The sequence below is a fragment of the Felis catus genome, chromosome E2, assembly GCF_018350175.1.
Source record: "Felis catus isolate Fca126 chromosome E2, F.catus_Fca126_mat1.0, whole genome shotgun sequence".
NCBI classification, from domain to species: domain Eukaryota; kingdom Metazoa; phylum Chordata; class Mammalia; order Carnivora; family Felidae; genus Felis; species Felis catus.
Genome location: NC_058382.1, coordinates 18,422,052 through 18,445,925, shown reverse-complemented (window position 1 = coordinate 18,445,925; position 23,874 = coordinate 18,422,052). Strand labels below are relative to the sequence as shown.

Here is a 23,874-nt window from a genome sequence, read left to right as displayed (position 1 = left end):
TAATATTGGCTTAATGCTATTTAATACATTGCAGACTTTATTTGGTTTTCTCCAGTTTTTCCACTAATATCCTTTTCTGTTCCAGGACTGTCTTTCATGACCTGTATACTTTTGAGGAATAGTAATCTGTATCTACCTATCTACATACACATATATATTGTATGTATTATATGGATATGTATAATAATATATATTAGAGAGAGAGAAGGGGGCTATATAGAGGCTATATATATATTAGAATAATACTCGGGCATCTGTGTGGCTCAGTCAGTTAAACATCCAATTCGTGGTTTTCGGCTCATGATCTCACAGTTTGTGGGATCAAGCCCCACATCAGGCTCTGGGCTGACAGCACAGAGCCTGCTTGGGATTCTCTCTCCCTCTCTCTCTGGCCCTCCCCTGCTCACACACACACATACTCTCTCTCTCAAAATAAATAAAATAAACAGAAAAAATAGGATACTCAGTTTGGGTTTCTCCAATGTTTTCTCATTATTATTTGATGTTATATATTTTGGGGAAGAACGCTACACAGGGGAAGTGTCTTCACCTCATTATATCAAGGGATGCATAATATAAACATGATTTACGTCCAGTGATACAAACCCTGATCACTTAGTTAAGGCAGTACCTGCCAGATTTCTCCACTGTAAAGTTAATGTTCTTCCTTTTTCATATTGTTTATTACATTCCAGTCACTATGCCCAATCCCCATGGGAGACAAATTAGGTTTTGCCACCTGGAAGAGAGGAGTATCACATGTTTAAACAACTGTAGTCTAATTAGTAAACATTTTGGGAGAGTTATTTTGAGACTAAAAATATTATAAGACCCTTTAATTTTTCCACTAATTTGCAGCTGGAAACCAATTCCTACAAGGCTAAAAATGTACTGTTGTTCATTAGTAAAATCCTAAGTACCCTATACGCAAACACTGTTGAAAGGATATTTAGCTTGATATAACACTGAGCTAACACCAAAAATGAGTATAATATAGGCTTACTGAGACCAGATCTACAAGTCAAAGCGAATTTTGTTTGATTGTATGCAGATTTACCACTACATTAAAGAAAAGAATGCCATAAAGGCTACAGATTCAGACAAGTATTATTGGAAAAGAGAAAAAAGTAAAGATATCCTAATGTATAATGGTACAGAAACATTTCTTTTAAAGATATGTGTTTAATTAATCCTATTGTGTTTACATTTTCCATTTTAAAGTTCTTACATTTATGTATCTTAAGAATACATAATACAAAAATACACAATAATATAGCATACAAAGTTTAAATATCTAGTAAGAAGTTGCTGTATCAGAGGATGGAAACATTTTTCTCACACGTGTTTGTCTTTTTTTTTTAATTTTTTAATGCTTATTTATTTTTGAGAGAGAGACAGAGTGCGGGAGGGGCAGAGAGAGGGAGACACAGAATGCAAAGCAGGCTCCAGTCTCTGAGCTGTCAGCACAGAGCCCGACATGGGGCTCGAACCCACGAACCGCGAGATCATGACCTGAGCCCAAGTGGGATGCCTAAGAGGTCGGATGCTTAACCGACTGAGCTACCCAGGTGCCCCTCACACGTGTTTGTCTTACCCTTATTAATTGCCACCAGTAGTAGTTCTATTGATGTTCTATTTAATAACATTTCTGTAATAGAAAAGTAAACAATACAGAAAGATAAATAATTTCAAACACCTGTTTTTCATATTATTATGTTAAACTAAAAACACAATTTAGAATACATTATTATGGTTTTGGGAGGTCTGGTATGGCAGTGCCCTGGCTTGGCTCTCTGCTTCGGGCCTCAAGCGTCCGCCGATAGCGAACACCTGAATCCTCAACTCTGCCTTCCCAGGTGGGGTCAGGTACTTATTCGCGTCCTTTGCGCCGCGACCGCAGCCCATCAAACTCGCCCAGCCCCATAAAAGGTCGGGTCGTCAGCTCAGCGGGAGCCTGCGCCTGCGCCATCCGAGGACCGATGGGAACTCCCCAGGCTCCCGGGGAGCGGGGTTGGGTGGTCCTTGTGGGCGGCGGGAACGCGTAGGTTTTACGATTTTAGCGCGCCAGACCACGTTTCCCGCAGGCTACTGCGCTCAGGCCAAAGAAGCCTGGGATTACACTTCCCGAAGGCCGCGGGGGCAACCTGGACCTCAGCCTTCCCCCCACCCCCCCACTGTTTCGTGCTTGTTGGCGCGGCAGAAAACCAGCACCCGGCCTCGTGGAGAGAGTTCTGCAGAGTCAGACCCGCCCACAGGGCAACGTGGACCTCAGTGAAGGGAAACAGTGAGTGTGGGGCGTGCGGGGAGCGGCGAGGGGTCGGGCCGAGGCTGCCCGCATCCCCGGCGTGCGTGAGCCGGAACAGCTGGGGGCGGGCGGGGGACTGTGTGGTTTGGCCCAGGGGTGTGCTCCCGCCAAGGCTAGGAGGGGTATCATTGTGACCCGTGTTCCAGGTTCCTGCGGCCCCTCTCCCCTCGCAGCCACGTGGTCTGTCCTAGACTGGAGGCCCCCAGAGGGAGGTCGGTTAGGGAGCCCCTGAATGAAGCTTCCCAGCAGGACCCGCCGGAAAGCCCGGAGCTGATCTGGAGATGGGAATTTAATTTAATTATTTTATTTTATTTTTTAATTTTTTAAATATTTATTTTTGAGAGAGAGAGAGAGAGAGAGAGAGAGAGAGAGAGAGAGAGACAGCGTGAGCAGGAGAGGGGCAGAGAGAGAGAGAGGGAGACACAGAACTCCAAGCAGGCTCCAGGCTCTGCACTGTCAGCACAGAGCCCCATGCGGTGGCTGGAACTCATGAACCAGGAGATGTGCCGAAATCCGAAGTAGGAGGCTTAACCGACTGAGCCACCCAGGCGGCCCAAGAAAAATAGCTGAGATATGGGAGCAACTCAAGCATCCATCAATAGATGAATGGATAAAGAAGATGAAGTGTATATACTTGGAATACAATGGAATAGTATTCATTCATAAAAAATAAAATCTTGCCATTTGTGATAACATGGATGGACCTAGAGATGATTACGCTAAGTAAAATACGTCCGAGAAAAACAAATACCATATGATTTCACTTGTATGTTGAATATAAAAACAAGACAACAAGCAAACAAAACAGAAACAAACCCAAAAATAACAGAGAACAAACTAGTGGTTGACTGGCAGGGGGGAGGGGTGGGGGGAGGATTGGTGACAGACAGCAAAAGGTACAAACCTCCAGTCAAGTCACAGAGATGTGAAGTACAGCATAGGAAATATACGCAATAATATTCTAATAACTTTGGTGGCAGGTGATAACCAGACTTATTGGCGTGATTATTTCATAATGTGTATAAATGTCAAGTCACCGTGTTGTTTAGGTGAAACTGACATTACATGTTGACCACACTTCAATTACAAAAAAAAAATTCCAACCAAAAAAAAAAAAAAAAAAAAGAGTGTAGGAGTGTCAGGAGGAGAATCTGTTCAAAGCTGAACTGCGTAGCCAGATATTAGCTCCAGATCAGCGTCCCCAGAATGAAGGCCTAGCCAGAAAGCGTCCTGCTGAAGGTCTAACTCTGTCTTCCTTGAAGAAGTGCTGTTGGCTCGGCATCCAGCTGTGTGCAGCTCGGTTCACTGGGGTTCGGCTTTATCCAGAATCCCTCTGTTTCCAAAATTTTATGTGAGGGTGGTTGTAGCATAACGTGGAAGCTGAAATGGAGGGACAAGAAGGCTTACTGGCTGAAGCTATTGGGAGCCCTAAAACCTCCTTTTCTTCTCTCAGCTCTGGGTTTTCTAGAGTTTGAACTTCTCTACTAGAGGAATCCCCAGGAAGACTGATCGGTTCTTACATTTCTAAAAGCATAGCCCGTGTAAGTTGTTACTCCTTGAAATACTGGGATTTTTACACTACGTAGATATTTTCTTTTCTTTTTAAAAATTTTTTTGATGTTTATTTTTGAGAGAGAGAGAGAGAGAGAGAGAGAGAGAGAGGCAGAGGTAGGGACAGAATCCGAAGCAGGCTCCTGGCTCTGAGCTGTCAGCACAGAGCCCGACGCGGGGCTCCAACTCATGAACCGTGAGATCATGACCTGAGCCGAAGTCGGACGCTTAACCGACTGAGCCACCCAGGCGCCCCTAGACTACGTAGATATTTTCATTAATTAACCTGAGGCGTTCTTCCTAAGCGGGGACTATCTAATTACCTGCTTGGTTCCTTCTGTTTGAAACATTGCCAAACGATTGCTTCCTCCTTACAAGGTCGCCTTTTCTGACTGGTGTTCATTAATTCATCGAGCAAATTACGGAACAGGCCCTACGTGATGAGTCTTTGCTAAAGGACTGTGATGGAGCAGTGAAGATGTGAAGCCTCGTGAATTATTGGAGCTCCTTTGTGTCAGTGGTTTGGTGAGTTTGAGATACTGGCCTCATTTGGCCATACGTCAGAAGGTTAAAAAATCTCCACAGACTTACCAATTTTGTACCAATTGGTCTCTTAATATGATGAGATCGCATGCTCTGTGAGGCTTTTAGGGACACAGTGGGGACATAACCATGACTTGGAAACATTGATACCGTTCCTGCGAGGCGATGCCCGAGAGCGTGTGCTAGGTCAGTTTTGTGGTGGCGGGGGACCTGCTAGACTCGGGTGGCGTTCGTTTGATTTGAATCCCCTTCATCGTAGTCCACTGAGGAACAGCAGAAGTGTTGAGTGATGAGTGTTAAATGACACTATGAGCATATTATCATAAACAGTAGCTTAACATAGATTGCCAGCATTGGGGAAATCTGAGACATTTGGTCCAGTCTTATAAAAATATAAAATAATGCCTAACTCTGATATATATTCATGAAAGGTACTTTTATTTCATCATGAAAATGTTTCTATTAATAAAGGAAAATGTTGATGATGTAATCTGACATAATCTTGAAGTTTCAGAAATTAGCAAATTTGTATAATACCTATTTTCTAAAATAAAGATTTTATGCTTGGGGAAAAAAAAACCTTCTCTTAAAGGGAAAATAGTGCAGAGATTAATATTTCTTGAGAATATTTTAGGTTGGGTACTGAGCAGGCAGTGTCTTTGTGTCTGTTATTTACTTTAACAGAGAAACTTGGATTATTTTGTCAGTTTCTCAACAGGTCTGAAGTCCCGTGGTATCCTACAACATACAGAAAATTTTGTCCCTAGCAACAGGGTTCTTCCAGAACATGCAGATATTCTGATTCATAATACGTTTTAGGTCATAAGCTTTGAACCTACTTGATCTGATTGCTCCCTTGCCACATTGAAACTTTTTATTTCCTCTTCTTTCATCTTAAAATCTTTTTTTTTTTTTTTTAACCGCACCAGAAATATGTGGGTTTGCCATCTCAGGGATCAGTGACATTCAGGGATGTGGCCATAGCCTTCTCTCAGCAGAAGTGGGAGAGTCTGAATTCTGCTCAGAGGGACTTATACAGAGATGTGATGTTGGAGAACTGTAGTAACTTGGTCTCACTGGGTAAGTTTTCCTCTTTCAAGTAAATTAGAGTCTTCTCCCTCAAACACTTTCTCCCTTGTACCTTTTAGGGCTATCTTAAGAAGTGAATGTACTTTCTTCTCTCTGTTCCCAAAGAAATGGTTTGAGCCTTGTTGGGCTGGAAAGGATGAAATGGCAGGATTAGAACCGGGGGGTGTTTATTGCATAAACATTGACAAAGGCCAAATTTCCTATTATGTTTATGCTCAAAATTGCTATAAGTGCTCCATTAATATCTGAGCCACCTGCCAGCAGAACAGCTGGACAGAGGGTCCTGGTTTGTCCTATCTGAAGAGCCTGTGCAACCTACACAGTGGTCGGTTGGATAAACAAATAAATTTAAAACTGAAGTTACTGGACGCCTGGGTGGCTCAGTCAGCTGAGCATCTGACTTCCGCTCAGGTCGTTGTAATAGGTCAACTTATAAGCTATCAGAAAGCTTATTGTATATAAGTTCGGCTTAAACTCCCCTTTCATGAATAATTGAGATAAAAGCTTATGTGGTTCCCTATTAGGGTTATCGGAAATTACTAACCGCCCTATCTCGCTTCTGTAACTTCGCCTGCTTGCTAAATAGATAACTTAGGTTGCAAAACGCTCCCCCCACCCCTTCTACCAAGATCTAGCCTAGTCAAGACCAACATGTAAAAAGTCAGAACTCACTGCCCCACGGTATCTTAGGTGTCTAATTATGATTGGTTGTTTTAAAATCCGTTAGGACAAAGAACTTTAAATTGATAGGTTCCCATCAAGACTAACGTCTGTGTGTCACAGTATGATTGGCTACCATGAAATGCTGTAAATTATAATTGGTTAACTAAATAATGACATACTCTGACTTGCTAAAATCCATATAAGCTCGCTGCTACCTTTGTTCGGGGGCCATTCTCTGCACTTTTCTCCTTAAGATCAGGAGATGAGATTTGGCCCGGCTGTGAATAAAATCTTGTGTTGCTTCTATTCAGCGTCTGGTGTTGTTGTTGGTTTTTGGTTTTTGGTTGTTTTTTTTTTTTTTTTTTGTCTCTCGACAGCACCCTGTTTCATTTGGAGGTTCCACCGAGATTCTGTGACCACCCAAGATTCGGAGGCTGAAGCGGAACAGCTAGGGGAGAGCTCTGAGAGACGTTCCTCAGCCCCGGCCTTCCGTTCTCAGACCTGGCTTAAAAGTAAGGTATGCGGGGGGCGCCTGGGTGGCACAGTCGGTTAAGCGTCCGACTTCAGCCAGGTCACGATCTCGCGGTCCGTGAGTTCGAGCCCCGCGTCAGGCTCTGTGCTGACAGCTCAGAGCCTGGAGCCCGTTTCAGATTCTGTGTCTCCCTCTCTCTCTGCCCCTCCCCTGTTCATGCTCTGTCTCTCTCTGTCTCAAAAATAAATAAACGTTAAAAAAAATTAAAAAAAAAAAAAAAAAGTAAGGTATGCGGGGTGGCGCCTGTTTTCTGTTACTGGCCAGATCTGATTCTAGGAGGGAAGGCTGGGCGTGGCTTAACTTCCCCCTAGCTGGTGTCTGGTGGAGATGCCCCCAGCACCATCTGGGTCTCCGGACCATCCGGGTCTTCGGACCGTCTGGGTTGGGCTTGATCACCCCAGCCATTTGTTCTACGTTCAGTGCTCTGTGTGCCCTGTTAAATGTTTCCTGTTAACCTATCATTATCTCTGGTGTGACCCACTGTTTAACCTCCATCATGGGTCAGTCTTTGTCCGAGCCTTGCTCCCCCCTTAAATGCATGCTAAATAACTTCTCTGGTTTCAGAAAAAGAGGAAGGAACTATGGCTGTAACCTAAAGCCATCCTGGCTGCGGACATATTGCCAACCGGACTGGCTGACATTCTCTGGGGTTGACTGGCCCCCAGAGGGCTCCTAGAATCTTAACCTTGCTTATGCTGTCCGTAGGGTTTGTCATGATGTTCATCCCCACCAGGAGCCATATGCTGTGACTTGGGTCGACCTCCTAGAAGACCCACCTTCCTGGCTGAGAGAGTGCCAGAAACAGGGCCAAAAGCTGTCATCCGGCATCTCCCTTTCCCACTCCCCTTCCTGTTCTCCTCCAAACTCCAAACCCTTGCTTCCCATCACTCAGCCTTCAAAGAGGCTTTACCCGGTGCTTCAGGAGATACCCAAGGGAGGGACTTGTTATCCGATCTTAGAGACCACCTCCTTATCCCCAGACTCCACTAGCTCCCCAGGAACCAAAAGCCGCAGGTGACCCTTTGACTAGTCCCCCACACACCAGGTCAGGAGCCCTCTGTAGAGGAGAACACCCGTCCTCTGATGCCCCAGTTCCCATCCTTCCTCTTAGGCCAATGGCTCCGGCTCCCGATCCTGACGGGCAGCCAACACGCCCGAAGCTTGTCTACACTCCTTTCCCCACCACGGACCTCTATAACTGGAAAACTCAGAACCTGCCTTTCTCTGAAAACCCCCAGGGCCTAATTGACTTATTGAGCTCCATTTTCACCACTCACTTACCTACTTGGGAAGATTGTCACCAACTCTTGCAGGTCTTACTGACTTCCGAGGAAAGGGCCCGAGTGCTCCGGGAAGCCACGAGAGCAGTCCTTGGCCCGGATGGAATGCCTACCACAGACCTTCGCAGAATTGAGCGTGTTTTCCCTTCCGCACCGCCCCAGCGGGACCCTAACACGGATAATGGTAGGGAGCGTCTACTTCAGTATCGCCAGATTGTAACAGGGGCTTCGCGCAGCGGCCCAAAAGCCCACCCTTCTGACAAAAAGGGTCCAAGGACCGAATGAGTCGCCTGCAGCCTTCCTTGAAAGGCTTTACCAGGCTTACCACTTATATTCTCCTATTGACCCCGAGGCAACAGAGAACCGAAAAGCCATTAACATGGCTTTTGTTTCTCAGTCGGCCCCAGACATCCATAAAAACCTCCAAAAATTAGAAGGATTCGAAGGGAGGGTAATTTCAGAGTTGGTAGAAATAGCCCAGTGAGTTTTTCAGGGCAGGGACAGCCCTGCCATTATGCAGGGGAAGGAAATAGGGAAAGTCCTCGTACCAGCCTGGGGAAAAACCCCAGGCAACAGCAAAGGACAGGGAAGGCCTCAACCCCGTCAGAAAGGACCCCGAGCAACATTGGGAAAAAATCAATGTGCTTATTGTAAGGAAGAAGGACATTGGAAAGATAAATGCCCCAACAAAAAGCCTCCCATCCTGGTCGCCCAAGAATAATGACGCCACCACAGCTCCCCTCTTTGCCTGAATCCCCAGGAGCCTGTGGTTACCCTCAACGTAGAAGGGAAAGAACCCAGATTCCTGGTTGACACTGGGGCTATGTATTCCATTCTTAAAGAACCCTTAGGACCTGTGATTAAAGAAAAGGTATACATTCAGGGAGCCACAGGACAAACGCAAGGCTACCCACGGACTCATGCCCAAATCACTGACCTAGCTCATTCCTTTGTGCTCATACCTGATTGCCCATTCTCCCCATATTCTGGGGAGAGATCTGTTGCACATGCTTAAGGCCCAAATCTCCTTTACCGGAAATTCTATAGACTTGAACCTACCGCCACCTGCCATTCTAGCTACCTGCCCTATATCAGAGGAGTATCTACTCTTAGCAAAACCAGAGTGGAAAGCTTCTCCATTAATAGAAAAGTGGAAAGAGACAATTCCTACAGTTTGGGCTGAAACTAACCCCCCTGGACTAGCCATTCAACAAGCGCCGCTAGTTGCCACAGCCACCCCCATCCGGGTGAGGCAATATCCATCCCATCAGCCAGCAAGCGAGGGAGGGAATTGCCAAACACATCAACCGCTTGCGAGAAGCTGGGATCCTAATGCCATGCCATTCCCCCTGGAATACTCCCTTGCTTCCTGTCCCAAAACCTGGGACTTCAGAATATAGGCCGGTACAAGACCTCAGAGAAGTTAACAAGAGGGTGGAGACAATTCATCCTACAGTCCCCAACCCCTACACTCTCCTGAGTGAACTCTCCGAATTACCGCCTTTACTCTGTCCTGGACTTAAAGGATGCATTCTTTGCTTTGCCGATTGCAAAGGTCAGTCAGCCTATTTTTGCCTTTGAATGGACAGACCCAGATGGAACCTACAACGGACAGTTAACCTGGACTCGACTGCCCCCAAGGGTTTAAAAACTCCCCTACTCTTTTTGATGAGGCTCTTCCAAGGGATTTGGTCCCCTACTGGGAGAGCCACCCAGATGTTATGCTGTTACAATATGTAGATGACTTGCTCCTAGCCACTGACTCCTGAGAGAACTGCACAAAGGCTATGGAGGACCTGCTAAAGGAATTAGATGTCCTGGGATATAAAGTTTCTGCAAAAAAAGGCGCAAATTTGCTTGGACTCTGTAATATACTTGGGCTACCAACTGCATGAAGGCAAGCGATCGCTGGGGCCGGAAAGAATCCAAGCTATCCTCAACATTCCTAAACCCACAACTAAAAGGCAGATCAGGGAGTTCCTAGGGGCCGCTGGGTATTGCCGCCTCTAGATACTGGGTTTCGCTGAAATGGCAAAACCCCTGTACTCTGCTACTGGGGGTGAAGGAACTGAGATGGTCTGGGGAGAACAAGAAGATAGCGCTTTTGAGCAAATCAAGAGCACCCTTACCCAAGCCCCAGCCCTAGCTTTACCTGATATTACCAAACCCTTCCAACTATTTGTACATGAGATCCGGGGCATTGCGAAAAGGGTCCTTACTCAAACTTTGGGCCCCTGGAAACTACCCGTAGCCTACTTGTCCAAGCGGCTGGACTCTGTTGCCACCGGGTGGCCCAGTTGCCTCAGAGCTGTTGCTGCCACTGGTTAAAGAAGCTTCCAAACTAACACTTGGGCAAGACCTTCAGATCACAGGACCTCACGCAGTAGTGTCCCTGCTGCGCTCCCCACCAGACCGATGGATCAACGCACGAATCCTCCAGGATCAGGTATTGCTACCGGACCCTCCACGCATCGCTTTCCTGAAGACAGAGGCTTTAAATCCAGCCACGTTGCTGCCTGATAGCGACTCCGAGGCCCCACGCCACGATTGCTTAGAAACTGGGAGTACTCTGACGGGAGTGAGGAGGGACTTAAGAGATCAACCTCTGCCAAAGGTGGCAGCCGTTTTGTCAAAGATGGACTCAGACACGCAGGTGCAGCTGTAGTGACTCAGGACCAGGTTATCTGGGCCCAAGCCCTTGAGCATGACACTTCTGCCCAAAGAGCAGAGCTGATGGCTCTAGCCCAGGCCCTCAGATGGGCAAAGGGAAAAATGGTGAACGTCTTCACGGATAGCAGGTAGGCCTTCGCCACCGCCCATGTTCATGGAGCTCTATATAAGGAAAGAGGACCGTTAACATCAGGAGGGAAGGAAATTAAAAATAAAAAAGAAATCCTGGCCCTACTGGGAGCCTTATGGCTTCCTAAAAAGGTGGCCATTGTACATTGCAAGAGCCACCAAAAGGCAGACTCGCCCCGAGCGAAAGGAAGCGCCTTTGCTGACGCAACGGCAAAGGCCACAGCAGAAAGAGAGGTTCTCTCGACTAAAATTTTGCCTCTGCTGCCTCCACGCTTTCTCCCCTCGGAACCGTTTTAGACCAAAGAAGAGCTACGCCTGATAGAAACCTTGAGGGCAAAAAGAGATGACCACCTCGAGGACGGACGCATCTTCATACCAGAAGCTATAGGACGGACCTGGCTCCCTCAAGTCCACAGCTCCACGCATCTAGGGGCAACCAAGTTGTCTGAACTAGCCCAAAGAGACTATTAATAAATAGACCTTAATAAAATTGTAAAAAGCCTAGGAGACCAATGCAAAGCCTGTGCTCAGACTAACCCATCTCCCAAGTTAAATTTTTCAGGACAGAGACTACATGGACAGATGCCTGGAGAAGTATGGGAACTTGACTTCATTGAGATGAAACATGGACCCTATGGCTATCATTATCTCCTTGTACTAGTGGACACCTTCTCTGGATGGGTAGAGGCTTCCCCCACTAGAACAGAGTCCGCTCAGATAGTGGCTAAGAAATTACTCAATGAATTGGTTCCCCGATTTGGCATCCCTATTGGTCTGGGGTCAGATAATGGCCCGGCTTTCATAGCCCAGATATCTAAAATGTTGGCCAAAAGCTTACAAATAAATTGGAAATTACGTTGTGCCCACCACCCCCAGAGTTCAGGGCAGGTAGAAAGAATGAATAGAACTTTAAAAGAAACCTTGACTAAATTAATTCCAGAAACTGGCGAAAACTGGGTAGGCCTTCTTCCTTTTGCCCTCCTCAGAGGACGCTGTATACCTTACATAAGAGGCATTCTCCCCTTTGAAATCCTATTTGGAAGACTACCTCCCTTGCTTCCAAGATTGGGAGATGAACAACGGGTGGAGATCTCAAACCAACATCTCCTTAAGTCCTTGCAGGCTCTACAAAGTACACTTCCAGCCATCCATAACCTAGTAAAAGAAAGCCGGAAGGAACCACCCTCTGCAGTCGAACCATCAGACCAAGGACTCGGACCTGGAGATTGGATCTGGGTGCAACGTCACACCTCCCCAAATTTAGAGGCACGCTGGGTTGGGCCCTATCCGATCATCCTGTCCACCCCATCTGCTGTGACAGTTGCTGGCCGGAGCCACAGGATGCATCGCTCTCAAAGCGGCACACCCTGACCACGTTCCTCTACAATGGACTGTCAAACGGACTGAAAATCCTTTGGAGGTCTGGCTGGTAAAAGAATCTGCTGGGTAATTTTGTTCTTAATTTCCCTGGCTGGAGGGACATTTTCTGACCACGCCCCTGCCCAGTACCGTTGGATAGTTAGCAAAACCACTACGGGACAGGTTTTAGCAAATTCTACCTCTTACGCTTCCCCTGCCTTGACCTTTAATCTGTGTCTTCTGTTCCCCATTGAGTGGAAATAACAACCATGATATCAAGGTGCTACCGGAGTTTTGCCTTACCAGAGAACCCCAGACTGCCTAAGTTTCAAAGGAGTACAGTTTTATGCTTGTCCCTCTGATACGCCCCCCGGCTGTCAAGGACGAGGCCAGTTTCACTGTGCCTCATGGGGTTGTGAAACCATAGCTGACTGGGTTACTGAAAAGGATCAGTTTATACTGTCTATAAGAGCAGTGTCTATGACCAAGAGCCAACGCCTAGTCGCTGTCATCATTAAAAATGGTTTAGATCCCCGATGGAATAGGGGGAGAACATGGGGATTGAGATTATACGTTTCTGGTCTTGATCCCGGCACTGAGTTCCCCATTCAGAGATTTAGAGTCACCCCTAGAGCGTCCATTGGGCCCAATCCTGTAATTAACCCTCTCCCTGACCCTGGAAAACTGCCCCCCCAGGCCTCTAGCCCGGTCATCAGCTAAGTCTATGGCCCATTCACCCACCACTACTGCCCTTATGTTGACTTCTTCCCCCGCTAGGAACAAACCTGAAATAAGAGAGACCGATACCTTTAAAGCCTTGTACTATACCTTTAAGTTTTTAAATGCCACCAACCCTAACATCACTTGGAATTGTTGGCTATGTTTGAATCCTAGGCCCCCCTACTACATAGGAATAGGTGCTCCGGTCCCTTTGGGAATGAGGGAAGACCAAGTCAGGAATTTGAGCCATGGCCAGATAGAGGGTCATTGTACCTGGGGGCAGAACCCAAGTCTCACCTTAGGAGATCTAGAAGGAATGGGGACTTGTTTCTATGCTGGAAATTACCAGATAAAACGGTCCAGGTATTTGGCTTATTGTAACAGCACCATCTACTTGCCGAATAATACTCATGTGGGGGGTACCCTTTACTTCCTTGTACCGCCCTCTGGGACTTGGTTCGCTTGCTCCTTGGGTTTAACCCCTTGTTTAAACCTCCACCTTATAATCAAGAGGTCTGATTTCTGCATTCTCGTCCACCTCCTACCCCAGGTCTTCTACTTTTCAGGTGAAGGAGGAAAAGAACACCTCGGTTTCATTCCCCAGTCTCGATTTCCGAGGGAACCCATTTCTCCTATCCTAGTGCCCCTCTTTGTAGGACTGGGGGTTGCAGGATCCATTGGCGTAAGTACTGCCGCTTTCATCACCGGGGATCAGAACTTCAAATTACTAAGCAAACAAATTGATCAGGATATATCAGAATTAGAAAGGAATATTGATAAACTGTCTGAATCTGTAAACTCTTTAGCAGAGGTGGTACTTCAGAATCGGAGGGGCTTAGACCTGTTATTTTTACAACAAGGAGGGCTTTGTATGGCCCTTGGGGAACAGTGCTGTTTTTATGTCAATAATTCAGGAATCATCAAGCAGACCTTGAGTCAGGTCAGACAATGATTGGAGGAAAGAGAAAGACAAAGACAAATTAATCAAAATTGGTATGAGTCTATATTTTCCTGGTCCCCTTGGCTAACAACTCTCCTAAGTGCCCTTGCGGGACCCCTTATCTTTCTCTTTCTAGCTATAACTATAGGACCCCGTTTGATAAAATTACTACTTCAGTTCATAAATCAAAAAATAGGATCTATAAAGCGTATGGTATTATGTAGCCCATACGTCCCACTAGCTCATATGCCAGAATAAGGCTATTCAAAGGTTTGAATAATTAACAAACAGGAGTGGGGAATGTAATAGGTCAACTTATATCAGAAAGCTTATTGTATATAAGTTCGGCTTAAACTCCCCTTTCATGAATAATTGAGATAAAAGCTTATGTAGTTCCCTATTAGGGTTATCGGAAATTACTAACCGCCCTATCTCGCTTCTGTAACTTCGCCTGCTTGCTAAATAGATAACTTAGGTTGCAAAACGCTCCCCCCACCCCTTCTACCAAGATCTAGCCTAGTCAAGACCAACATGTAAAAAGTCAGAACTCACTGCCCCACGGTATCTTAGGTGTCTAATTATGATTGGTCATTTTAAAATCCGTTAGGACAAAGAACTTTAAATTGATAGGTTCCCATCAAGACTAACGTCTGTGTGTCACAGTATGATTGGCTACCATGAAATGCTGTAAATTATAATTGGTTAACTAAATAATGACGTACTCTGACTTGCTAAAATCCATATAAGCTCACTGCTACCTTTGTTTGGGGGCTGTTCTCTGCACTTTTCTCCTTAAGCTCAGGAGATCAGGTTTGGCCCGGCCATGAATAAAACCTTGCCTTGCTTCTATTCGGCGTCTGGTGGTTTGTTTTGTTTTTTGTTTTCTCACAGCACCCTGTTTCAGTCATGATCTCGTAGTTTGCAAGTTCAAGCCCCAAATTGGGCTCTCTGCTGTCAGTGTGGAGCCTGCTTGGGGTTCTTTCTTTCCGTCTCTCTCTGCCCCTCCTCCACTCATGCTTTTTCTCTCTCTCTCTCTCAAAAATAAGCGTTAAAAAAAAAGGGGGGGGGCGCCTGGGCGACTCAGTTGGGTAAGCCTCCAACTCTTGGTTTCTGCTCAGGTCATGATCTCAGGGCTTTGTGGGTTCAAACCCTGTGCCTGGGCTCTGTGCTGGCAGCATGGAGTCTACTTGGAATTCTCTCTCTCTCCCTCTCTCCCCCTCCCCCACTCACACCGTGTGTGTCTGTCTCTCTCAAAAACAAACAAAAACTGAAGTTACTGCATTTTCTTTCGTACAAAACAGTTACCCGGGGGCACCTGGGTGATTCAGTCATTATCTGACTTTGGCTCAGGTCACCATCTCACAGTTTCTGAGTTTGCGTCCCACATCGGGTGAGCTCAAGCCCTGCTATCTCTCTATCTTCCTCTTTCCCCCGCCCTCTCTCCTTCTGCCCCTTCTGGGACTCTCTCTGCCCTTGCTCACTTGAGCCTTCTCTCCTCTCTCTCAAAAACAAAAACAAAATAATTACCCCGATTTTATAGTTAAAATTTATAATTCATGAACTTTGCATTTAAGATTGAATGAGTATCTTAGAGATGTCTCAAGAATCTTTGTTTTTTCTCTTAGAAAAATAACAGTGATAATGTTAATAACTCACAAGAAGACAATACACAGGTGAGTGTATTGTTTACTGTGTACCAATCACTATTCTACACCCTACATTTTTGTGTTTGATTTGTATTAACTGATCTCTATCCTCACAACCATCCTGTGTCATGGGTACTATTTTTGTAACCCTTTCAGATAAGCATGTTGGAGCACAGTGAGTTTAAGTGAGTTTCCCAAGGTCGCACAGCTGGTAGGAGGCAGAAGCAGGAATTTGAATGCAAGTGCTCTGGTTCCATGGTCTGTGTTCTCAATTACAAGGTCATGCTTTCTGTCAAGCTGCGAGAGAGAGAGAGAGAGAGAGAGAGAGAGAGAGAGAAGTAGATTTCACTTAAAAGCTTTTCCCCATCTGTCTGGATTCTTGAATCCCCTTGCCCTTCCCAGAAATACTTACCAATATCATCTTGACCTCTAGTTTATTCCAAGTTCTAAGCTCAAAGTATTTGTGAATTCATATTTTATTTCTTTTCTACCTTGTATGACATTCTCACCTTGTAAGCTGGACATTCCCTTTCTAAACCACATGTGCTTACTTTATCGGAGTGATGGAAAGAGCCCTGGATGATAGTGAGGGAAGATCAAAGAGGACCACGCACAGGTGAGTAAGATCCCATCGGGTAGAGAAGCCCTCATGGGGTCGGGGAGGAGGCACTTTTCTGAGATGTTGCCTGGAACTGTCCCTTCAAAGGGAGCCCAAGCAAGGCCTGCATAGAAAAGCCTGAAACTTGGGAGAAAGAGGAATATCTCACCAAAATGTCCAAAGAAACTTTGTCTTTGCAAATTTTAACACTCACTCACCTCTTATTTCCCTGTCATTTTATTGGGCCTCTTCTCTTTCATAGGGCAGTATTTCCACTGCATCTTGAATTTGACTGCTCTCAGCTCCTCTCCTGCATTTAGATTTATTTGTATATTCAGAGGTGGTGATAACGGAGCAGAGACAAGAACAAGAAGGGCGTAGGCTGTATGATTATCTAGAACATTCCAGGCAGCGTGAACCGCAAATGTACATGCTTTGAGGTGGGAGTGAGCTTTGGGTGACTCGGGAGCAATAAACAGACCAGAACAGAATTAATGAGGGGGGTAAGCAACAAGAAAAAAGGGAGAATGTCGGAAGAGGCCAAGTCTTGTATATATTTTGGTTAATTATCAGGAATTTGGATTCTTTCCTGAAAGTGACTAGAAGGCATGATCTAATTTATATTTTTCCAATTTTAAATAAAAAAAAAACCACTTTTGTTAAATGAGATAAAAACTAGAAAACCATATTAAAATACACAGCTTAATGAATTACTATAAGGAAGATATCCTTATAAAAATTTTTTTAATGTTTATTTTTAAGAGAGAGAGGGAGAGAGAGAGAGCGTGAGCAGGGGAGGGGCAGAGAAAGGGAGACACAGAATCTGAAGCAGCTCCAGGCTCCGAGCTGTCCGCACAGAGCCCGACGTGGGGCCCGAACTCGCGAACCACGAGATCATGACCTGAGCCGAAGTTGGACACTTAACCGACTGAGCCACTCAGGTACTCCAGGCAGATATCCTTATAAACACCTTGAGCAGAAAGAAGCAAAACATTTTAAAATAATAACTTCAGACTTACAGAGAAGTTGCAAAACTATCTAAAGAATTTTCACCTACTCTTCACCCAGACTCTCCAAATGAGGAGATAAACCTTTTCCAACTACCCCTTAAGCCCTTTAGCTGCCTCCGCCTAATCACAACCCTCTTTCCTCCCTCCCTGATAAATCAGCTTCCAACCACGTCAAACCTTACCAAGCACCCCAGATTGCTTGTACCTCTCCAATTGGTCTGCTAATCTTTCGGATGAAAATGGCTATTTTGAGGTTCTCGGGTCTGCAGGTACCATCACTCCCTTCTGCTTTTTCCTGCACAGATGCAGAGAGGGTTGCGTGAATGGGGACGAGGGTCAGGAGAGGAAAAGCTGCTGGGAGGCCACTTCGGTAGTGCAGACTGGGGGTGCTAGTGGTTTGGATTCGAGTGCTGGTGGTGGAAAGTGGCAAGAAGCTACTTTGAGCATAGAACTCACAGCATGCTGGTGGGTTATAAATGAGTGTGGAGGAAGAGGGACGTTAAGAAGGATGAGCGCGTTTTGGCTTGAGCAGGCGAATGGTGACACAGTTGCCTCAGATGGGAAAGAGGGAAAAGGCAGGATGGAGAGCCAATTGAAATACGTGTGCTTTGAATATGTTAAGTCTGAGATGGTCGTAAGTCATCCGATTAGAAGGCTGAGTAGGCTGTTGAATATGAAGCCTGAAGTTGAGAAGATGGGCTCACAATAGCAGTTGAGTTTTATTGGCTTATGGCTGGCATTTATTTACTTATTTATAAAAAAAAATTGTAATGTTTATTTATTTTTGAGAGAGAGATAGAGCCGGGGAGGTGCCGAGAGAGAGGGAGACACAGAATCCGAAGCAGGCTCCAGGCTCTGAGCTATCAGCGCAGAGCACGACGCGGGGCTCGAACCCACGAACCGTGAGATCATGACCTTAGCAAAGTCCAGCGTTTAACCGACTGAGCCACCCGGCACTCCTGTGGCTGGTATTTAAAGCCATGGCGCTGCATGAGGTCTCCCAGAGAGCCAGGGCGGGAAGAGGAGTGTCACGGTTACGTCCGTCAGAGAGTGCCACAAGAGAGACTACTGAGAAGCATGTTTTGAGGTAGAATTAAAACGGGAAAGTGGTCCCAGCAAAGGCAAATGAAGAAAACGTTTCAAGATGGAGGAATGATTACTGAAACATGAATTAAGACATGAGCGTTGAGTTTGAGGTGTGGCCTTCGCAGAAGGGGAAATTCTCAGCGGGATCAAGGAGTGAAAGCCGGACAGGCCCGGTGTAAGCAGAACGGGGTGAGGCAGCCATGAAAGGGCTCTGCAGTGGCATTTGCTCACGAAGAGATGGGGTTGGTTGGGACATGGGGTTACACCTGCATGATTAATGACGGGAACGGTTCCATTTGAGTGGTCAAAATGGGTGAATTGGGAGGAGGAAATTATTATAGCAGCAACGGCCTTGACCTGGAGGGGTAAGATGGTGGAATTTTGTGCGCAAGAAAAAATGGTGACAGTGGATTTGGATGTAGATAGTTGATATAGTAGAGGAACGAGTAAGTATCCTTCATTTTGTGTTTTCTCGTAGACCTAAGAAGAAAAGTCATTAACTGAAAATTTGTCAGGGGAGGTATGAAATCTTGTTCAGTTTGCTCATGCCATGCAGACTCCCCCCCTTTTTTTTTAAATTTTTTTTAACGTTTATTCATTTTTGAGAGTGAGAGAGACAGACCATGAGCAGGGGAGGGGCAGAGAGAGAGGGAGACACAGAATCCGAAGCAGGTTCCAGGCTCTGAGCTGTCAGCCCAGAGCCCGTTGCGGGGCTTGAACTCAAGAACCGTGAGATCATGACCTGAGCCGAAGTCGGAAGCCCAACCACTGAGCCGCCCAGGAGCCCCTCCCCTTTTTGATCATTGTCTCTTATGCAGCCAGTGGTGGTGGTGCTGGTGGCGGTGGTAACAGCAGAAGTGACTGCAGTAAAGTAACACGAAATCTGTACTCTATGCCTGACACCGTTCTCGGTATTTTACATGTGTTGCCTTATTGATTCTTACAGCAACACTGTGACATGGTTTTCAAATTGCTAGCAGTATTTTTTTAATGTTTATTTATTTTTGAGAGTGCGCTTGCGGGGGAGGAGCGGGGGCGTGGACAGAGGATCTGAAGCCGGCTCTGCGATGACAGGCTGTCGTGCAGACCCCGCTTTGCTTGGGATTCTCCCTCTCCCTCTCTCTGCCCCTCCCCTGCTCTCAAAAACAATCTCTCTCTCTCTCTCTCTCTCTCTCTCTCTCTCTCTCTCAAAATAAATAACCTTAAAAAAATAAGAAAATATCATTATTTGTAGGTAGATACTTCGTTACTGGTATTTCTTGTGTAAATATTTACTAGTTTTCTAAACCAGTTCCTTTGGGTAACTGGAAACATAGCTCCAGTGAAAAGAGGAAGAGGAATTATTTGAGTCTTCACTAGTAAATACTTTTTCTAAGTAGGAGATTATTCAACAACAGAGATTAAAAATTATTTTTCTGTTCTCTTGCAAGAATTATGATGGACTCATCTTTTATCCATCCATTATCACTGATTCAGAATGTATAATTCAAGATAATCAGTCATGTATCCCTTTTGTCATTGCATTTGTCATCCAGAGCTCCGTATTAAGTCTCTTCTGTTTCTTGGAGAAACCTAGGAGTCTTGGAAATGTACCTGACTTTTTGGCAAAGATACCTTACACCTTCCCTGCCTCATTCCAGAAATTGTTTATTTCGTAAAGGATTCTCTATTTTATATTAATGGATTATCGGTGAATTATTTGTATGACATTGTCTTTTAACTATATCCTAATTCTTTTTTTTTGTCTGGAGATTCTTTTTTTTTTTTTTTTTTTTCCAATCAATTTCTGCTGTGTGCTCGGGGGTTATAGTTCAGTGCTGAATGACACAGGGATTGGGCCTGCTTTGGGGGAAAGTGTTCGTTTTCTATTGCTTTGTAACAAATTACCATACATTCGGCAGCTTAAGACTACAGTCATTTATCATCACATAGTTCTGTAGACCAGTTCAGCACAGGATGGCTAAATCCGAGTATCAGCTGCGACTACAGTTCTTTAGGGCATAGGGTCTTCTAGGCTCACTGGTTATTGGCAGAATTTATTTCCTTCTCACACTTTCCATGTGGTCCCCTCCATCTTCTGGCCAGCAACCAGCAAGTCTTGTCCTTCTCACACTTTGAATGTCCCTGGCTCCCTTTCGGCCCTCAGCCAGGAGAAAGCTCTGCTCTTTAGGGAATTATCCAGGTAAGCCAGGTTGATTTCTCCATCTCAAATCAACTGATTAGTAACCTTAATTATATATCTTTTGTCATGTGATGCAACATATTCACAGGCATGATAATGGCAAAGGCCATGAAGACCAAAATACTATCAACCACAGGTAGGTGTGGGGGAAATAAAACTTTTAGCAAAGAGAAATAATTGTGTAATTGAAAACAGGTTGGAATTACAAGAATTAAGTGTTATAACAGAAGCTAAAGACATGGGCATCCTTAGACAAGGTCAGCAATTTACAGTATTCCTGATAAAGTGATATTTCACCTTAAACATATATAGGATGAGAAAGATCCAGTCCGCAAACAACACATGCCAGAGAATTTGGAGGAGATTACCATCACCTGCAGATGGAACCAAACGATGAGAAAACTTGTGACACATTCCAAGTGCTGAAAGGGGAAAGTGAGGTAAAGAGGGAACAAAGAAAATTCTGACTTGATATGAGGGCTGATAGGTAAGCAGGAATCATATCAATGAAAGATACATGGATTTTATTCAAAGTGTAAAGAGAAGTCACAGTGGGGGTAAATGAAATTTTATCTGTATCAGAAACATTTGTTAGAAATGTTAAACATATTCGTGCCCAGAACTTGCCCTGTGTCTTCTGATTCAGGAGGTCTGGGATGGTGTGTGGGTACAGTTTTTCAACATGCTCCTCAAAGATCCTGATCCACACTTAAATATCAGAAATGAAACCTATTTTATCCCCAACCTTGCTATTTTAAATAAACTCACTAATCTCTGCATTTCTCTTTGACCTTGAAAAATTTTTTATAACAGTATTTTAGTATAATCTAGGCTTTTGACATCTAATGGATATTTTTAGTCTCTTTTCTTCCAGAGAAATCTATTCCTGTATTTTCTCATTTAGGAAAACAGATATTTGTTTTTTGTTTGTTTTCTTTCAGATTTTCAGTCGAAGGATGAGACAGCAATAAAGAAATGCCCACCATTGAGAAATACACATCTTTTGCTTTACATCCGAGAATTCTTAATAGAGAGCAATCATATGAATATCAGGAATGTGGGAAGACTTTTTGTCAGTACTCAAACCCTGTTCAACGTGAGAGAACACATTCTAGTGAAAAACCCTACAAATACAAAGAATGTGGGAAGAACTTTAGTAATGGACATCGGCTGATTGTACATCAGAGATTTCATACTGGTGAGAAACCTTGTAAATGTAAGGAATGTGGGAAGGAATGTGGGAAGGAACAAGTCGTACCTTGTTCAACATCAGAGAACTCACACTGTTAAGAAAGTCTATGAATGTAAAGAATGTGGGAAGGCTTTTATTAGAGGCTCAGGCTTTGTTAAACATGGGAGAATTCATACTGGCGAGAAACCATATGAATGCAAGGAATGTGGGAAGACCTCTGGCAATAGCCATAATTTACTGTACATCAGAGTAGTCATACTGCTAAGAAAGCTTATGAATGTGGGGAATGTGGAAAAGCTTTTTATAGTAGCTCATACCTTGTTCAATGTCATCCATAGCGGTGAGAAACCCTATGAATGTAAGAAATGTAGGAAAGCTTTTATAGTGTATGGAAAACTTCTTCAGCATCAGAGTATTCATACTGGTAAAAACCTTTTGTGTGTAAAGAATGTAGGAAGGCCTTTAGTACCTTCTCATACCTTGTTCAACATCAGCGAATTCATACTGGTGAGAAACCCTATGAATGTAAAGAATGTGGGAAGGCCTTTAGTAGTAGCTCACCCCTTGTTAAACATCAGAGAATTCATACTGGTGAGAAACCCTATGAATGTAAGGAATGTGGAAAGGCCTTTAGACTTAGTTCATTTCTTAATGCGCCTCAGAGAATTGATGCAGGGGTAAAGCCCTATGAATGCAAGGAATGTGGGAAAGCCTTTAGTCGTGCCTCATACCTTGTTCAACATGAAAGACTTTATACAGGTGAGAAACCCTATGAGTGTAAGGAGTGCAGCAAGGCTTTTAGTGCTGGCTCATACCTTGTTCAACATCAGAGGATTCATACTGGTGAGAAACCCTATGAGTGTAAGGAGTGTGGGAAGGCCTTTAGTTCTGGCTCTTACCTAGTTCAACATCTGAGAATTCATACTGGTGAGAAACCCTTTGAATGCAAGGAATGTGGCAAGACCTTTAGCCTTAATTCCTTCCTTACTGAACATCAGAGGTTGCACACTGGTGAGAAACCCTTTAAGTGTAAAAAATGTGGGAAGGACTTTAGATACAGTTCAGCCCTTAAAGCAATCAGAGAAACCATATGGGTGTGAAACCCTAAGAATTTAAGGAATTTGGGGAGTCCTTTATGTATGACTCAAACATTATTTAGCATCAGAATTTATGCTAATGAAAAACCTGTGTGTAAAAAATCTTGTAGGCCTTTAGAAAATATTCTCGTATTACAGAATTCATAAATAGGAAAGCCTTCATTTGTCACTCTTGTGTTTACAATATCAGAATATTCGGGATTGGTGGCCAATTCAGAAAAGGTAGGAAACTTTAGTACAGCATTGGTAGCATGAAATTTGATATGACCTATTCTACTATGGTTGAATGAACTAGTGAATAAAAAAAAAAACCTTCCAGTTACTCTTAAATCATCGCTGAACTTCAGATAATCCATCCTAGTTAAAAAAACGAACAAACAAAACCAGTTAATGTACATTGGAAAGCACACATCAGCTCCCATCATTGTCATGCCACCGCCTTCCCACCTGTTTGACCCCAGGTGCTATTTCAGGGCATTGCTTTCAAATGGTGGTATTAGAACCTACATACTCGTAAAAACCTACGCCTGATATTTATTAATTTTACTATTAGCATGTTTTTCAACTGCTGGTGAAATTTTGAGAGTAAGACCCTACAGGTGTAGTTAATTTAGAAATGCCCTGGGGCACCTGGATGGCTCAGTAGGTTAAGACACCGACATCGGCTCGGGTCATGATCTCACAGTCTGTGCGTTCGAGTCCCATATCAGGCTCTGTGCTGACGGCTCGGAGCCTGTCTCAGATTCCGTGTCTCCCTCTTTCTCTGCCCCTCCCCCACTCATGCTGTCTCTCAAAAATGAATAAACATTAAAAAAAATATTAAGTTAAAAAATGCCTTTATATTTGTGTATCCATTTTACAATTTTAGGTAAATCTCTCTGGATAAAACTTTGTAGAAAGAAAGAAATGAGAGGATATTCACTTTGAACTCATCCCTTAAATTGAATTAATGCTTGAAAGATACTCAGTCTTTCAATGTATGTGAAGTTGTTGAGAATAGCCGATAATCCTCATTCTTTGTCCAAAACTCAGGGTAAGTTGGAAATAATGAGAGAAAAATACTGTCCACTTGGAAATTTCTTTTACAACTTTTTTGTTAATAGAAATTTTAACCGAGAGGGGCGCCTGGTGGCGCAGTCGGTTAAGCGTCCGACTTCAGCCAGGTCACGATCTCGCGGTCCGTGAGTTCGAGCCCCGAGTCAGGCTCTGGGCTGATGGCTCAGAGCCTGGAGCCTGTTTCCGATTCTGTGTCTCCCTCTCTCTCTGCCCCTCCCCCGTTCAT

General features: G+C 44.5%; 3 protein-coding genes across 10 annotated transcripts in view; 2 read left to right on the top strand and 1 right to left on the bottom strand.

Annotated features, from left to right (window-relative positions):
• Nucleotides 1-1,483: 1,483 nt before the first annotated feature.
• LOC123382428 (endogenous retrovirus group S71 member 1 Env polyprotein-like) lies at nucleotides 1,484-21,219 on the top strand. Of its 4 annotated transcripts, XR_006590793.1 has the most exons (9): nucleotides 1,491-2,284; nucleotides 4,235-4,381; nucleotides 5,329-5,479; nucleotides 6,529-6,668; nucleotides 7,997-8,147; nucleotides 11,876-13,523; nucleotides 15,407-15,454; nucleotides 15,945-16,043; nucleotides 20,616-21,219. XR_006590793.1 is itself a non-coding variant. In XM_045047123.1 (6 exons), the coding sequence occupies exon 6, from the start codon at nucleotides 12,846-12,848 to the stop codon at nucleotides 13,791-13,793; it is 948 nt and encodes a 315-aa protein (XP_044903058.1). In that variant the 5' UTR covers nucleotides 1,487-2,284; nucleotides 4,235-4,381; nucleotides 5,329-5,479; nucleotides 6,529-6,668; nucleotides 7,997-8,147; nucleotides 11,876-12,845; the 3' UTR covers nucleotides 13,794-14,630. The 4 variants fall into 4 exon arrangements, 3 of the variants coding, with proteins under 3 accessions (XP_044903060.1, XP_044903058.1, XP_044903059.1); XM_045047123.1 differs by lacking the exons at nucleotides 15,407-15,454; nucleotides 15,945-16,043; nucleotides 20,616-21,219 and having other exon boundaries at nucleotides 1,487-2,284; nucleotides 11,876-14,630; XM_045047124.1 differs by lacking the exons at nucleotides 1,491-2,284; nucleotides 15,407-15,454; nucleotides 15,945-16,043; nucleotides 20,616-21,219 and adding an exon at nucleotides 2,750-3,846 and having other exon boundaries at nucleotides 11,876-14,630.
• ZNF792 (zinc finger protein 792) overlaps nucleotides 15,450-23,874 on the bottom strand; it is a 36,331-nt gene continuing 27,906 nt past the window's right edge. For 2 of the 5 annotated variants that reach the window (XR_002149582.3, XR_006590790.1), the window contains exons 6-7: nucleotides 17,241-17,330; nucleotides 16,732-16,995 (exon numbers count right to left, since the gene is read on the bottom strand). The gene's annotated coding sequence lies outside the window, so the exon portion shown is untranslated. Of the gene's footprint in view, nucleotides 15,725-16,243; nucleotides 16,336-16,731; nucleotides 16,996-17,217; nucleotides 17,331-23,874 lie in introns of those variants that run through there. The other 3 variants (XR_006590791.1, XR_006590789.1, XR_006590792.1) reach the window with 3 other exon arrangements.
• Nucleotides 21,924-22,933, top strand: LOC123382416 (zinc finger protein 30-like; the record flags this gene model as incomplete). The annotated part of the gene is made up of 1 exon (XM_045047013.1): nucleotides 21,924-22,933. A coding segment is annotated over one exon (672 nt), but the record flags the coding sequence as incomplete, so codon positions are not given.

Excerpts from the sequence above, each read along its gene's own strand:
- LOC123382428 (XM_045047125.1), top strand. The coding sequence starts at position 12,846 with ATGGCCCATTCACCCACCACTACTGCCCTTATGTTGACTTCTTCCCCC.